Here is a 13009-nt window from a genome sequence, read left to right as displayed (position 1 = left end):
GGCAATTTGATTCCYGTTGACGCAGCTGGAAACTAGGCCCTTGAGCCATAAGAGCTGMACCGAGTTTCATACGAATTTAAAATGTCTAGGCAAAGAAACTCACCTCACTCAAATGTGTTACTTTCTTGTAGGTTTCGATGGCTTGTAAAAACTCGCGTATGGCCGTTACGACCAAATGCATGCGTCTCAAGTATGGTTTCAAATCGCTACCCTCTTGACGGGAATTCAATTCCAATTGTTCGCACAAAGACACACCCTCATAGGTTAGATAACTGATGACATCGAAGGTGAGCACCGCATTTATATGTTCCATATCGAGTTCCAGCTGGGCGGCAAATTTCAGAAAATAGGTTACCAGCCAGAAAAAATGCGATGTATCGATGGGTATTTTCTGAAGCAAAGAGAGTTTATTAATCAAATAAACAACAATCATAAGCGTACACTTACAATATTGGTAAGTAGCTGTGAGTGTAACTCGCCTACTAGACAACCATAACCTTTTAGTAGAAAATCGACGGTGAACTCTTTTAACAAATTAGAGATGTCCTCATCGGTGGGTGTATGTTGCACCAGACCTTTCATATTGATGCTGCAAATGTTTAGAAACGCTTTTTATACAAGGAACTTCACACACACATTTTGTGGTTAACTTACAGACTGCTCTTGCTGCGCTTGACGAGCTTCTTGCGGCGCAATTCCTTCTTATCCACCATCGCCATCACAATACGTTGTTTACTGCGTTGCTTACTGTTACACGGTGGCTTCTGATGTTGCGGTTTACCCTGTGGACCGTCATCATCATTGCTTGACGTGGATATGGATTCTTGGTTCTCCACTTGCGTGCCATAACCGCAATCCGAGAGCTCCGATTGTGAAGAGGGACACTCGCGCTTTTGCGGACAACTYTTACCCTTAGTCAAGTTCAATTGGCCCGAGTGTGGCACTTTCTGGAACATTTTCTGTGGTGGCGGATCGTTTTCCTCCTCGTGCATGTCGGCCAACATTTGCGAGAGTGGCTTGGGTTTGATGATACCGGTGGGCGCCTTAAATTTAACCGCATCAGCATCAGTTTTTTTCGCCTCTGCAGTGGTAGTGCTTTGTTTKGGTTCAGTTGGTTGTTGATTATGTTGTTGGTTAAGTTGTTGTTGGTTGCTGCTCTCACCAATCATATCACAAGATTGTGGCGAGTCACCGCTAGTTTTGCCCGAGCAACCAGCTACGCTCTCGCCATCGGCCATCTCATCCATGGCTTCGACTTTAATGGATGTCGGTGAAGTGTTAGTACTACGTGTTGTAGTCAGCATGGACGTGCACATYTGTTCACTCTCGCCGTTATTGTCCGTGCTGCCCGAGTCCACGTCGTCGACCTCCTTCTTCACATCCGTATCACACATCATCGAGTTTTGATATTCGTGACCCTTGCGGCTAACCTCTTGTAGTGTGGCTTCGGTCGCCTCCTCGCGCAATGCCTGACGTCGCTCTTCGGCACACTCATTCTTACAACCGTTACTACCTGTAGAGACACAAATGTGACTTTTTAGTGCACCTATKCGTGTACGTAAATCGGTTTTCAATCTTGCCGGCGGCAGCAGCAATGCGAACTCTGCCGTAACTTTTTCAATAGTTACCATGTGATAGGACTTACCATTGTCCGATGAATCTGATGTGGGATCCGACGTTAACATTGGACTCGAATCGCCACTACCCTGTTTCGGCGGTGAGGTATTGCTCTCATTATCCTCCGAACTCTCCGATAGCGAGGCCTCAAACCACAAATTCAAAAGTTTCTGCAACGTGCTGACATGTTGATCCTTGTACATCAAAGCGATCAGCTGCACCATAGTTACACCCCAAAAAGCGCGATGCGGACAAGTCATCAAATAGAGCAAGAGCTTGTCAATACTCTGTATGAAGAGATTCCAAAGTATCGCATTCTGCATCGACACCGGATGTGAACCGCCTTGTTGTGAATGCGCCAACGGCATTACAAAGTTCACATTCGTCTCTGGTATGTGCAACACATTGCGCAGCAATAGCAGGCAATTATTGATTTTGTCACATTTTTGCAGTGACAATTTCGGATCGGACTCCAACAAGTATTTCATATACTCTACAACCGATTTGGTGCTCTTCGGATCGGTGAAAGCCTCCTTACTCGTATAGAGCAATTTGTTCAACTCGAAGATGGTATGACGACCGACTTCGGTGCGATACATAACATCTACCGAGAAAAGGCACTCTACAGGCACTGTCAAATTAACCAAAATCCGTATGACCGAGTCGAGCACAGCATCATCCTTTGTATTCTCTAGTAGCGGTATCAAATCGGAACGCACATTTTGACCGAAACCGATGGCACGGCGGAACGTGCGCAACGTTTGATCTTCATAGGTGAGCTTATAGTTTATTTCGTCCAGGATTGCTGCAAGGCATGTGTTAATGAAATCAAAAAAAAATTATAAATATTATGCTGGCATTAATATTGTGATACTATACTCACATAATGCATTGGGACCAACAACGTAGGTATCCCCCTCTAGGGAACCCAGTGATGAGAAAGCGCTGTGTATCTGTGGCGTTGCCAATAACCAGTCCATTACAAGCTTGTTATTATTGTAATAAATTGATGGACTTTTAAGTTTGTAGAACGTGTTCGTCCTCTTCGACACTCATTTGGCCGATTTGTTAACGGAACGGGGTTGGGAAAGCGTATTAGCAATCAAGAGGCTAGCGTCTTTTCAAAATCTTCAAAGTTAATACTCTGTAAAGAAAGAATTAAAAAATAAATTTTGTAAACTTTTGAGCGTTGTGTAGGTCTTTAATGCTCTAGTATGGTTGAATAATATCTCTAAAAAGCAAGACAGAAAACTGTGCTCAATATTAAGTATAAATATAAGCCGTTAGTCACCACCACCGCACAGATCTGGAGTTGAGTTTTTGATTCTAAGAGTCGGATCCATTCCCTGCCCTTTGCTAAACCTAATATTGCTCCAAGAGATGTTCTGAGTCGTTGAGTTTCGAATTTTTTGAATCTTGCCGAGCTGTATGATTTAGCGCTCACTTTGGGTATACGAGGAATATGGGGAGATATGCAATGGTAATTTATACTTCACATTGTTTATACAATAATTATTGGGAGGTTCGGATCAGAGTTACTCTAGGTCAGTAGCACTATTTGTGATATCTTTTAATTATATTATTTGGTTGGTAGTTGTTGTAAAAGCCATTAAGTATTAAAATAACCCTTATRTCGGTTAGTCGAAAAAGTGTTTTTGTATTTTGTCAATAGATGTCGTTGCAGTCGTACACCTCCAGTGCTACCAATCACATTTTGTCATAYCATATGGTGTTGGAAAGGTGAGATTTAAAGCTCCATTTGATCATAAATAAAATGAAATTAAGGGAAGTCGAAAAAAAGTTACAGCTACTCAAAAATGAGTGAAAATACTAATGAAGAAAATAATAATGAAGAATTTTGCTATATTTTGAAATTTTTTTTTATAAAAAAAAAAGGGAAAAATGGCATACTGTATAACATAACAAAGGTAACGTACTCGACGATAACAGACTTAAAGCATTATGAATTATAAGCAATTAACACAGCTGTAAATTCAAAACTCCGCTCTCACATGATGCACGTGTAAGCGCACCGTGATTGGAGCAAGCAAACAAACAACAAATTTTAATGATCATTATTTAGATGGAAGTCGACTTTAATAGTTACGTGGAATTCACCTAGAAGCACGCATTGGCAAAACCATTAAAACTTATAATTTCATCGCAGGCAGATAAAATTAAAATCAGCAAAAAGTAGTAAGACTTTTTAATTTAAATTTCGCGCGAAAAACCATTYGTCGAAATATTATTTTCCTAGGTATTATGACTGTCTGTGCCATCTGTGCTAATTATTACTTCAAAATAATTGTTAGTGTTGAGTGCACTCTTGTCTCTCTGCAGTACGTAAAGTGCATTCGTCGATCGAGTGAAATTATTCAACAAAGAAGTTTAATTAAATTTTGATAGCGGAAACAAATTTCTGTTGCCAAAAACGTTCAGAATGTTGGAAAAGGCTTTCGGTGATAATTGTACGTCACGAGCAAGTCATTTTGATTGGTAAAACTTATTCCAGGACGGCCATCAACCTCAACTGATGATTAACACGTCAATAAAATAAAAGAATTGGTGCTTAAGAATCGACGATTAACAGTCAGAGATATTACTATCATCTCTGGAATATCGGAAGTAGTATCGGAATCTGTAAAAACCAATTTGAAAGATCATTTGCGCCTACGAAAGGTAAAAATGTGGATGGTTCCAAATCATTCAGTTTTTTTTAAAAGCAGCGTCACGTCAACCACTGTGAGGTTATGCTTGTCGACTACCAGAATGTTATGAAGCGTATTACTACTGGCTATGAGTCTTGGATATATGCTTACGACCCGGAAACAGACGATTTTTAACCGATTATCGTGGAAAAGATGAGCCGAAGCCGGAAAATCACGTCAAAATATGTCAAAAATCAAGGCTATGTTGACAGTTTCCTCGATTATCGAGGTTTAGTGCTCTTCAAATTCCTTCCGACCAAACTGTAAAAAAAAAAAAATATCGAAAAAAAATGTTTCTCAAATTTCATATTTCTAACTAAATTCAGTGTGCGAAATTGTTGCGAATGTTGGAAGAGCTTTCCAGTGATTCAGTTTTATCAAACCCACAAGCCTACCAAGACGGTCGAGAGATCCATAAAGACATGACTCCTTCTGGACGACCTCTGACCTCTTCAACTGATGAAAATATTTATAAAGTCAAAGATATGGTGCTTGAAAATCCTCAGTGCATTATGATTTTTTTCCGGAGCGACAAGCGGTTAATAAGGAAAACCTGTTTAATTTTCGCACATATTTGGTATATAGTATATAAACCATAACGTGCAGTAAAATGCTCAATAATAAAATTGCAAAGAAACTAAGTATTCCACTTATACAATCAATTCGTCGGCACACGAATGTCGCACAAAAAAACAATGCAGGCAAATTGCGGGCAACAAGTAGCAGCTGGAATGAAACGTGATAAGCGAGACAAGCCCACATGCGTATACTATATAAAAATGTACACATGTTATATACATATGTTCATAAAGCTTATATGCTCACRCAACATGAAAAAAACGGAATGCGGAGATGAGTTTATATGTATATGTATACTATACAATAGATTTGCCTTTGTCGGTACGTAATCAACGCACAAAATAAGCTGTTATAACAATGGCCTATGGAAAAATAACAAACACACCCCTAAAAGTATGCAGCACAAAACGAAAAATAGCATACATTTCGGGGAATGGCACTGAAAACATATGGACAAATATGTGYATGTAATATACTATATATACATATGTATAAGTAATTATATTTTCGCGTGTTTCAACAAATCAGCGGCAAATGGTTGCTAGGGAGCTTGCAACCAGTAYTGGTAAATTAAAAAGAAGTAAGAACGTTAAATTCGGCTGCACCGAAGCTGTAATATCATTCACAGGTGCATTTCTTATGACATAAAATGGTATAGAACGATTTCATCTTGATATTGATCGGTCAGTTTGTATGGCAGCTATATGATATAGTGGTCTGATCTCGACAATTTCTACGGATATTATGGCATATCCGTGGTCTATAATCTATGCCAAAGTTCGTGATGATATCTTATTAAATAAAAAAGTTTCCCATACAATGACTTGATTTTRGTTGTTCAGTTTGTATGACAGCTATATGCTGTAGTGGTCCGATCTGAACAATTTCTTCGGAGACTACAGCGTTGCTTTGGAGACGCATCCCTGCCAAATTGTGTGAAGATATATTGACAAATAAAAGCGTTTTCCATACAAGGGCTTGATTTTGATTGTTCAGTTTATATGACAGCTATATGCTGTAGTTGTTCGATATCGGCGGTTCCGACAAATGCGCATCCTCTCAGTGAGAGAAAGACATGTGTAAAGTTTCAAGTCGATATCTGGAAAACTGAAATGGACTAGTTCGGGTACATACAGACGGACCGGCAGAAGAGTGTGGCTGAATCAACTCAGCTTGTCACGCAGATCATTTATATACATAATATGTATATATAATATGTATATATTATATACTTTATAGGGTATCCGCTGTTTCTACTACGAACTTGATATACCCTGTTTGGGATACAAAAATAGATAGTAAGACACCCGAACATACTTTGTAGAAGCAGACAGTCTTGAAATCTATAATGCATAATCAAGAATGCATCAAGCTGTTTGCAGACCGCAGCTGCGTCCAATTCAAAAGATTCTCACCCTCAATAACTTCATGAAGCTGTCTGGAGTCCGAGACTGAGCCCAMTTCGAAAGTCTGCAGTCGGAAGCTACATCCAATTCAAAAGGTTCTCACTCTCAGTAACTTCATCTACTTTTCAGATATCTTTGCTCAATACAGGACTTATGACTGAGAATCACACTCAACTGCACTATGTTGATGCCTTCAAAGAAAACGTTGCCCCGCCTTAACTTATCACGTTCCCACTTGTTATAGCCCAACAACAACTGTTTCAGAATCCTCGTGCCGCTATAAAATTCTGCTGAAAACCGTGAATGACTATTTTAGATTTCCATTCTTATATTATTTGTGTTTTCTTCTATCACAAGCAGCAGTCAATCACTCATGTTATAATCAACACGACCGTGAACAGACCGTGTGTCTGACGCATGTGACCATTGCAACGCGTTCATTGTGGCAGCAACTGCATGCACTGCTTAGCTCCAAGCAAACYGCTGCTGCTGCTGCCGCCGCTGCTGCCACTGATTGTGTAAACACTTGAACGCGCGYAGACACACGCACGCACGGCTCGGCGTGCCGACCTGATTGGTAGCCGCTCACATTGGCCAGCACATTCGGTGAAATGTGCAGCGCTCAGCGACGCGCGCGTTTGGAATCGTGCAAACGAAGCATTTTGCAAACGGATATCGCTGATGGTAGATGTATGAGTGGCTTTGTATGGTGGGGCCTTGGGCTACTGGGCAATGCCCGTGAGTGGACCAAACACAAGCCGAACCTATTATTACGTTGATATTTTTAGCTTTTGTGCGCATAAGAGCTTAGGAAAATAAAAATACGCAAAGGAAGAAGACTTAGGCAGGTCGTGCCTCCCGCAGAATACTTAAAATAAAAAACACTTGTGGGTGCATATATTGATTCACATGTGTGATTTGACATATAAAAATATACATAGGTATACATATACATACATACATACATACGTGTACTGCTACTTGGTTAACTGGTATGCTTTTGAGTGCAAGTCAACTAAAAATAGCTGCATTTCCAGGATGCATGCAAAAATATTTGYTACATACGTATGYMCATATGTRTGTATAGATATATGTATATATTGTAGCAAAAATAGGCCTTAGCATGGCGAGAAGATTATTTTTGCATTATTACAGGTTTGAAAGAAAATRAAAGGAACGTGCAAAATTCAAGCTAATCTAAATCTATTGGCTGTAGACTATTAAAAAAAATCGGGCTTGATAATTTCTAATTTTTTATATTTAAACAAAATGTTGAAAATTTATTCAGACTTAAACATTAAATTTAAATAAATAAAATATGCCTTAAAAAATAATAATTAAACTTTTTAACCCTTAACAACTTTTGAAAAGTGAGGCTTGAGAAAATACTATAGAGAACCATTTTTGTAGTGAATTAAATTTCACACAAACATTTTGTACGAGTTATATTTTTCAAATGGCTGATTTTGAAATGTGATTTTTTTATCCAACAATAAGAAAAAATATGAAACTGTAAAGCGAAAATAATATTATACTGAAAAACAGAAAATCCTATTAATATTAAGATCTCACACTTCTAGAGAATTCTTGTTTGAGTTGTCTGTCAAACATTTTTTGGCGTGTAAAATGAAAAAAAGTCATCTTTTTAATAATAAAAAGTCATCTTTTCAATAAAAAAAATAAATTGCAAGTGAGGAAAAAATAAGAAACTGAAGAACAGTCAATCTTCCAATTAATATTATATTAAAGACTTAAAGGTGGAGAATTTTATTGAAGGTTTTTACGAAAAAAAATTTTTGGAGAATCAAGTAAAAAAATATATTTTTCAAATARTAGATACCGAGATATAATATTTTCTTTACAATAATAATTAAAAATAGAAAACTGAAACCCAGAACTCACAGATAAAAAAAAAAATTATTTTTTTGCCCACATTAATGAGAATACATAGAGTAGAAAACCGAAAGTTGGCGGACWTTTCTATTAATATTAATTGTTGGAGGTGTCTATCAAACTATTTATCAGAACCAAAAGTAAAATAAAATTTATCTTTTTTTAACCCACCCTAGTGATAGTCCATAGAGTAGTAAGCTATCGTTTYAATCATGAATATATCAAATAATATGCTTTACAATGATATTTATTTATAATGTATGCCTTTTCGCATACCTCAGTATCCGTTATAATCTCATTTTGTAGTGAACAAAAATTTCAAAAAGAATACGCGACAAAATATAAAATAAGCCCATAATTATTAACTTTAATGTTGAGCTGTTTAGTCGAAAAKACTCTTTTTTGGCTTCWTTTCGGCAGYAGTGTCAGCTCGAAAATGTCTTYAGGTTTGGCAAAATATATTAAATATAATGTAAAATGTTCAGACAACTGTTTACTCTCAAAGCACCTACTTCAACGGACGTCTCTGAAACTGTATCAAACTGGACCACTATTATGCCCTTCGAGCTCTTTATAATAATTCATTTTTAACTATAAAAAAACTTAAAGGCGTAAGAAAAAAATTAATCAGTTTAGAGGGTCGAATTACTTTTCTTTAAAGTTTTTGTTTGCAATTTTTAGTCTGAACATTTTGACGGTGTTTGTGTGCCTCACAGATTCTCCAAAACTTCATGACTTTCATTCGTTTTATTCTTAARTACCAGAATTAATATTTTACCACGATAACTTGCTCAAGTGAGTATTAGGTACTATGATTCGAACGTGGTAACTGCTACTTGGCTTTTCAATTGTGCTGGGCAAATGCGAAGTGAAAAATAAACAAGCTACCATTAACACATAAAGAACTTTCGAYCTTCGACCTCTTTAACTGATGACAATATTAAAAAAAAGTATGTGGTGGCAAGTGCCAGAGAAATGTCAAGAGAGTTCAACATCTCTCGCGAGTCCATTCGAATGATTTTGGTGGATATTTTGAGTACGAAATGCAAGAAAGAGTACCTTAAACAAGTAACTTTTGACATACGCGATCGTATGAATTTCGATCCCACATGCATGGAGGGCTTTTTAACTGCCGATGAGGCGTGGGCTTATGAGTTTGACATGCGAACTAGTCAATAATCATCGGAATCGAAGGGAAACGAGCCGCAATCAATAAACTAATGCCAAAGCCGYTCAAAAGCCAAGGTGATGCTCATTGTTTTTTCGATATTCGTAGTTTGGTCCATCATGTTTTTGTTCAGTAAGGAGTTCTTTCGGCCGTATTGAGGCGGTTGCGGGAGAACATCCAGCGAAAATGGCCAGAATTGACCACCGTATTCACCAGATTTGGCTGTATGCGATATTTTCTTGTTCCTCAAACTGAAATTGCTGCTYTTATCGAACTCGCTTTCAGTCGATCGAAGARATAAAACAAAATTCGCTGAAAGAGCTGAATGCCATCCCAAAAAGTGCTTATGAAAAGTGTTTCGAGAACTGAAAAAATCGTTGGAATAAGTGTATTACATCTGGTAGCGATTACTTTGAATGCGGCTAAATAAATATTGATTAATAAATTAATATTTTGCGTTTTACATAAAATGTTTGTCACAATGCATATGTATAAATGAACAGCGTGACGAGCTGAGTCGATTTTGCCATGTCCGTCCGTCTGTATGGCATGTAATTGTTATACAAACTGACTGATATTTAATTTTTTGTATGGAAAAATATTTTATTTGATAAAGTATCTTCAGAAAATTCGGCACAGATTAATATCTCAAACATTGCCACAATCTCTGAAGAAATTGTACAGATCAGACCACTATGGCACATACGAGTATCTGCCATTTAAACTGACCCATCAAAGTCAATAAAATTTTATACCCTGTTCTGGGTATTATAGCTTCTGCGCTGTTTTTTCTTGGTTTTTTTGTACCCAAAAGGTTCATCAAGATATATTATCTTACAAGAACCTATTTCGAAAGAACATTAAAAATGTTTGAAAATATTACTCTCTCYCTCTCATATTCTGCGAAGTTCTTGCTTGCTGTCAAACGCCTATAAATTGTAGACACGTGATTGAAATACAATATATGCTAGTATACTCGTACATATGTATATGCAGTTGAATACACCTTTATTATCACGCTTCCAAGCGCTTGAATTTCACTTTTCAGCTAATCTACTACTTTTAAACTAAAATTTTTGTATATATTTTATTTTTAATTYTTCCGGTGAATGTATATTCTTATTTGTGACGTAATAAGTAAACGATTTACCGCCTCTCGCCTACCTACATACACGTCTATATTTGTATGGGAGCACGTAACAAAGTTTGTGCAACCCGATATAATTAACGAGTAAGCAAAATGAAAACGAACTGATTGTGTATGTAAATGTAACTTGAAATATGTGTATTTATGTAAGAGAATTATATATAAAAATATAGCAGTTATTTTATTTTAAAATTAGTAATTAAAAAGCAGTATGTGGCCACGGAAGCTTTGGGCAGTTAAATTTCATGAAAATATTGGCCAAAAATTTTTAAACAAGTTTCACGCAATTTTTTTCCTGATAATAGCTACTGTAACCAAAAAATCTTATACCATATTTCAAATCATGTAACAAGCCCATAAAATAAAATAATATTCCTAAGTGGTTGTCTATCACATTTATCAGTTTTATACAACTTTATGAAACCCTGTACATGTCCATAAAGTTATTACGAGTAAATTCATAAAAAAAAAATAAAATAAAAAAAAGCCTAAAAACCTAACCTCTCCATWAATATGTGAAGTGTGTTACACACATGCGTAAGTCTATGCATACGCACCGCTCAAGAACTGTTGTAAACACGACACACCCCTTTTTTCACGTAGAGACAAACGTGTTCTTCGTCTGTTCTTGATAGGCGTAGTAAATGCTTTTCGGAAACATGTGCGAATTTCCGTCTTTTTGTTGTTGCTTATACACCTTACGCATAGCCGTAAAATTGTTGTTTCAACAACTTATACAATAGATGAATTATGGGCTTATATCTTACTGTCAGCAACAGTTTGTTTTCCTGTCGGCGCTGTCTACGAGAGACACACAGCCATCAATCAGTGTCAGGACAATGTGCAGCATTTTSAAATTATGCAAAATAATAGCACACRAAATGGCCATATGGCTAAAAAGCAACAACAAAAAAATTTAAATTGGTGCATTAAAGTGATGCTGATAAGAAAATTTAATGAAAAATTATTAAATTAATTTAATAAAGTCATTTATTTAAGGTAAAAAGCTCTAAACTCGTTCGAAGCCTTTCAAAAGCCTTTGATAGTGTAGCGAAACGAACAAAAAACTCGCATAAATCAAGGAGAGAGACCTAGCCAGCGCTGTGCGTTTTAAAAATGAAGTGGCGTATCCAACACGATAATTGCACGTTAGACTTAACAGCGCATAAACTCCATAGACAGATTGTTATTGAGTCATTTGATCACTAATTTATGTAGACTTTGTGACTATTAAATTATTCATCAATTTCAGTTTGGGGAACAAGGCAAAATCACACAGAGCCAAATCTCGCTGTTATTCAATTCCTTTTTGGCTTTAAATTCGGTCCCAATCGTACTCTTTTTGAAAAAACAAACTCAGCTTACCGGGACGAGTCGAGCAAGAACGCGTTTCATACCCAAAGTATCCATCGAAATCATTCGAACGGACTCCCGAGAAGTGTCTCTCTAATACTTATCTGACATATCGCCCAATATATAAAACTTAGGACGGTTATTATCGCAATGAGGTCAATACGTAGACTGCTTTTATATTTCGGCATTTAGCAATTCTAGTGCTGCAATCTGATAACTCAAAGCTTTATAGGAAAGTTTGATRGTTTTGTATTTTGTATTATACATACTCCGCATGTTTTGACCAGTGAAGGCTATTTGTGTTGTTTACAGTAACTTAAAATATTCATCGCGGGCAAAAAATGGAATTCAATCGCGATATTTCGGCATAGATTAACTCAGTAACAGTGCATCGAAATTTAATTAAAATTTTCTATGAATCTCCTTCAAGGACCGGTAACAGAAAGGTTTCAAGAGTGGTTGCTATAGAAAAATTATTAAAAAAATGAATTTTCCTATATATAAAAAGTTCCAATAGTATTAAATCTGGGTTTTTATAAGCTTATCAGCAAAAATAGAAATCACATATCAATCTCAAATAAATTTTCCACATCAATGCATTAATTTAAGTACGTGTATTTTCAGCATAGCACTTCATTCACTGAAATTATATACAGTACATACATATGTAAATATACATTTTTACTCATATACTTACATCCGTTTTCTTCAATGCCTTTTAATACTAAATAACAGTTGCGAGAGTTGTTTTTCCCATTCTCTCTATGGTTTTCTAATCGTTTAAGTTACTTCGTCATTAATTTGAAATTCTGATGAAATTCGGTTGACAAGACWTATGCGCAGAGATCTCCGGTACACATACATATAAAKACATATGAGTATATATCTTATTCAACYTTTACGTAAAGCTAAAGGTAGCTCATGCCGTGTGGTATTTTGCACAGTATGACTGTTAGCAGAAGTCTATAGAAAATTGCGATCAAACAACGTGTGAAAAAAAGTATTTTTATGTTCCAAAATCAAGCATTTTATAATAGGTTAGGAGGTTCTTTCACCAATTCGATCTCGAATAATCCCAATTAGACAGCTAGCTATGTAGATGTCTGTCCGTTGTGATGCCCAGCACTMTAAGTACGGA

The 13009-nt window shown here is 36.6% G+C and overlaps 1 protein-coding gene across 4 annotated transcripts in view; it reads right to left on the bottom strand.

The window, feature by feature from the left end:
- LOC108970322 (protein timeless) overlaps positions 1–13009 on the bottom strand; it is a 42263-nt gene that overhangs the window by 23730 nt on the left and 5524 nt on the right. For all 4 annotated transcript variants that reach the window (XM_018935641.1, XM_018935642.1, XM_018935643.1 and 1 more), the window contains exons 3-7: positions 2501–2761; positions 1646–2422; positions 655–1513; positions 448–589; positions 104–391 (exon numbers count right to left, since the gene is read on the bottom strand). In XM_018935641.1, coding sequence (XP_018791186.1) covers positions 104–391; positions 448–589; positions 655–1513; positions 1646–2422; positions 2501–2597 — 2163 coding nt within the window. In that variant the 5' untranslated portion in view covers positions 2598–2761. The remainder of the gene's footprint in view (positions 1–103; positions 392–447; positions 590–654; positions 1514–1645; positions 2423–2500; positions 2762–13009) is intronic.

This window comes from Bactrocera latifrons, unplaced genomic scaffold (assembly GCF_001853355.1).
Source record: "Bactrocera latifrons isolate USDA-ARS-PBARC rearing strain unplaced genomic scaffold, ASM185335v1 scaffold_299, whole genome shotgun sequence".
Taxonomy (NCBI): Eukaryota; Metazoa; Arthropoda; class Insecta; order Diptera; family Tephritidae; genus Bactrocera; species Bactrocera latifrons.
This window is presented reverse-complemented; position numbering and strand designations above follow the sequence as displayed.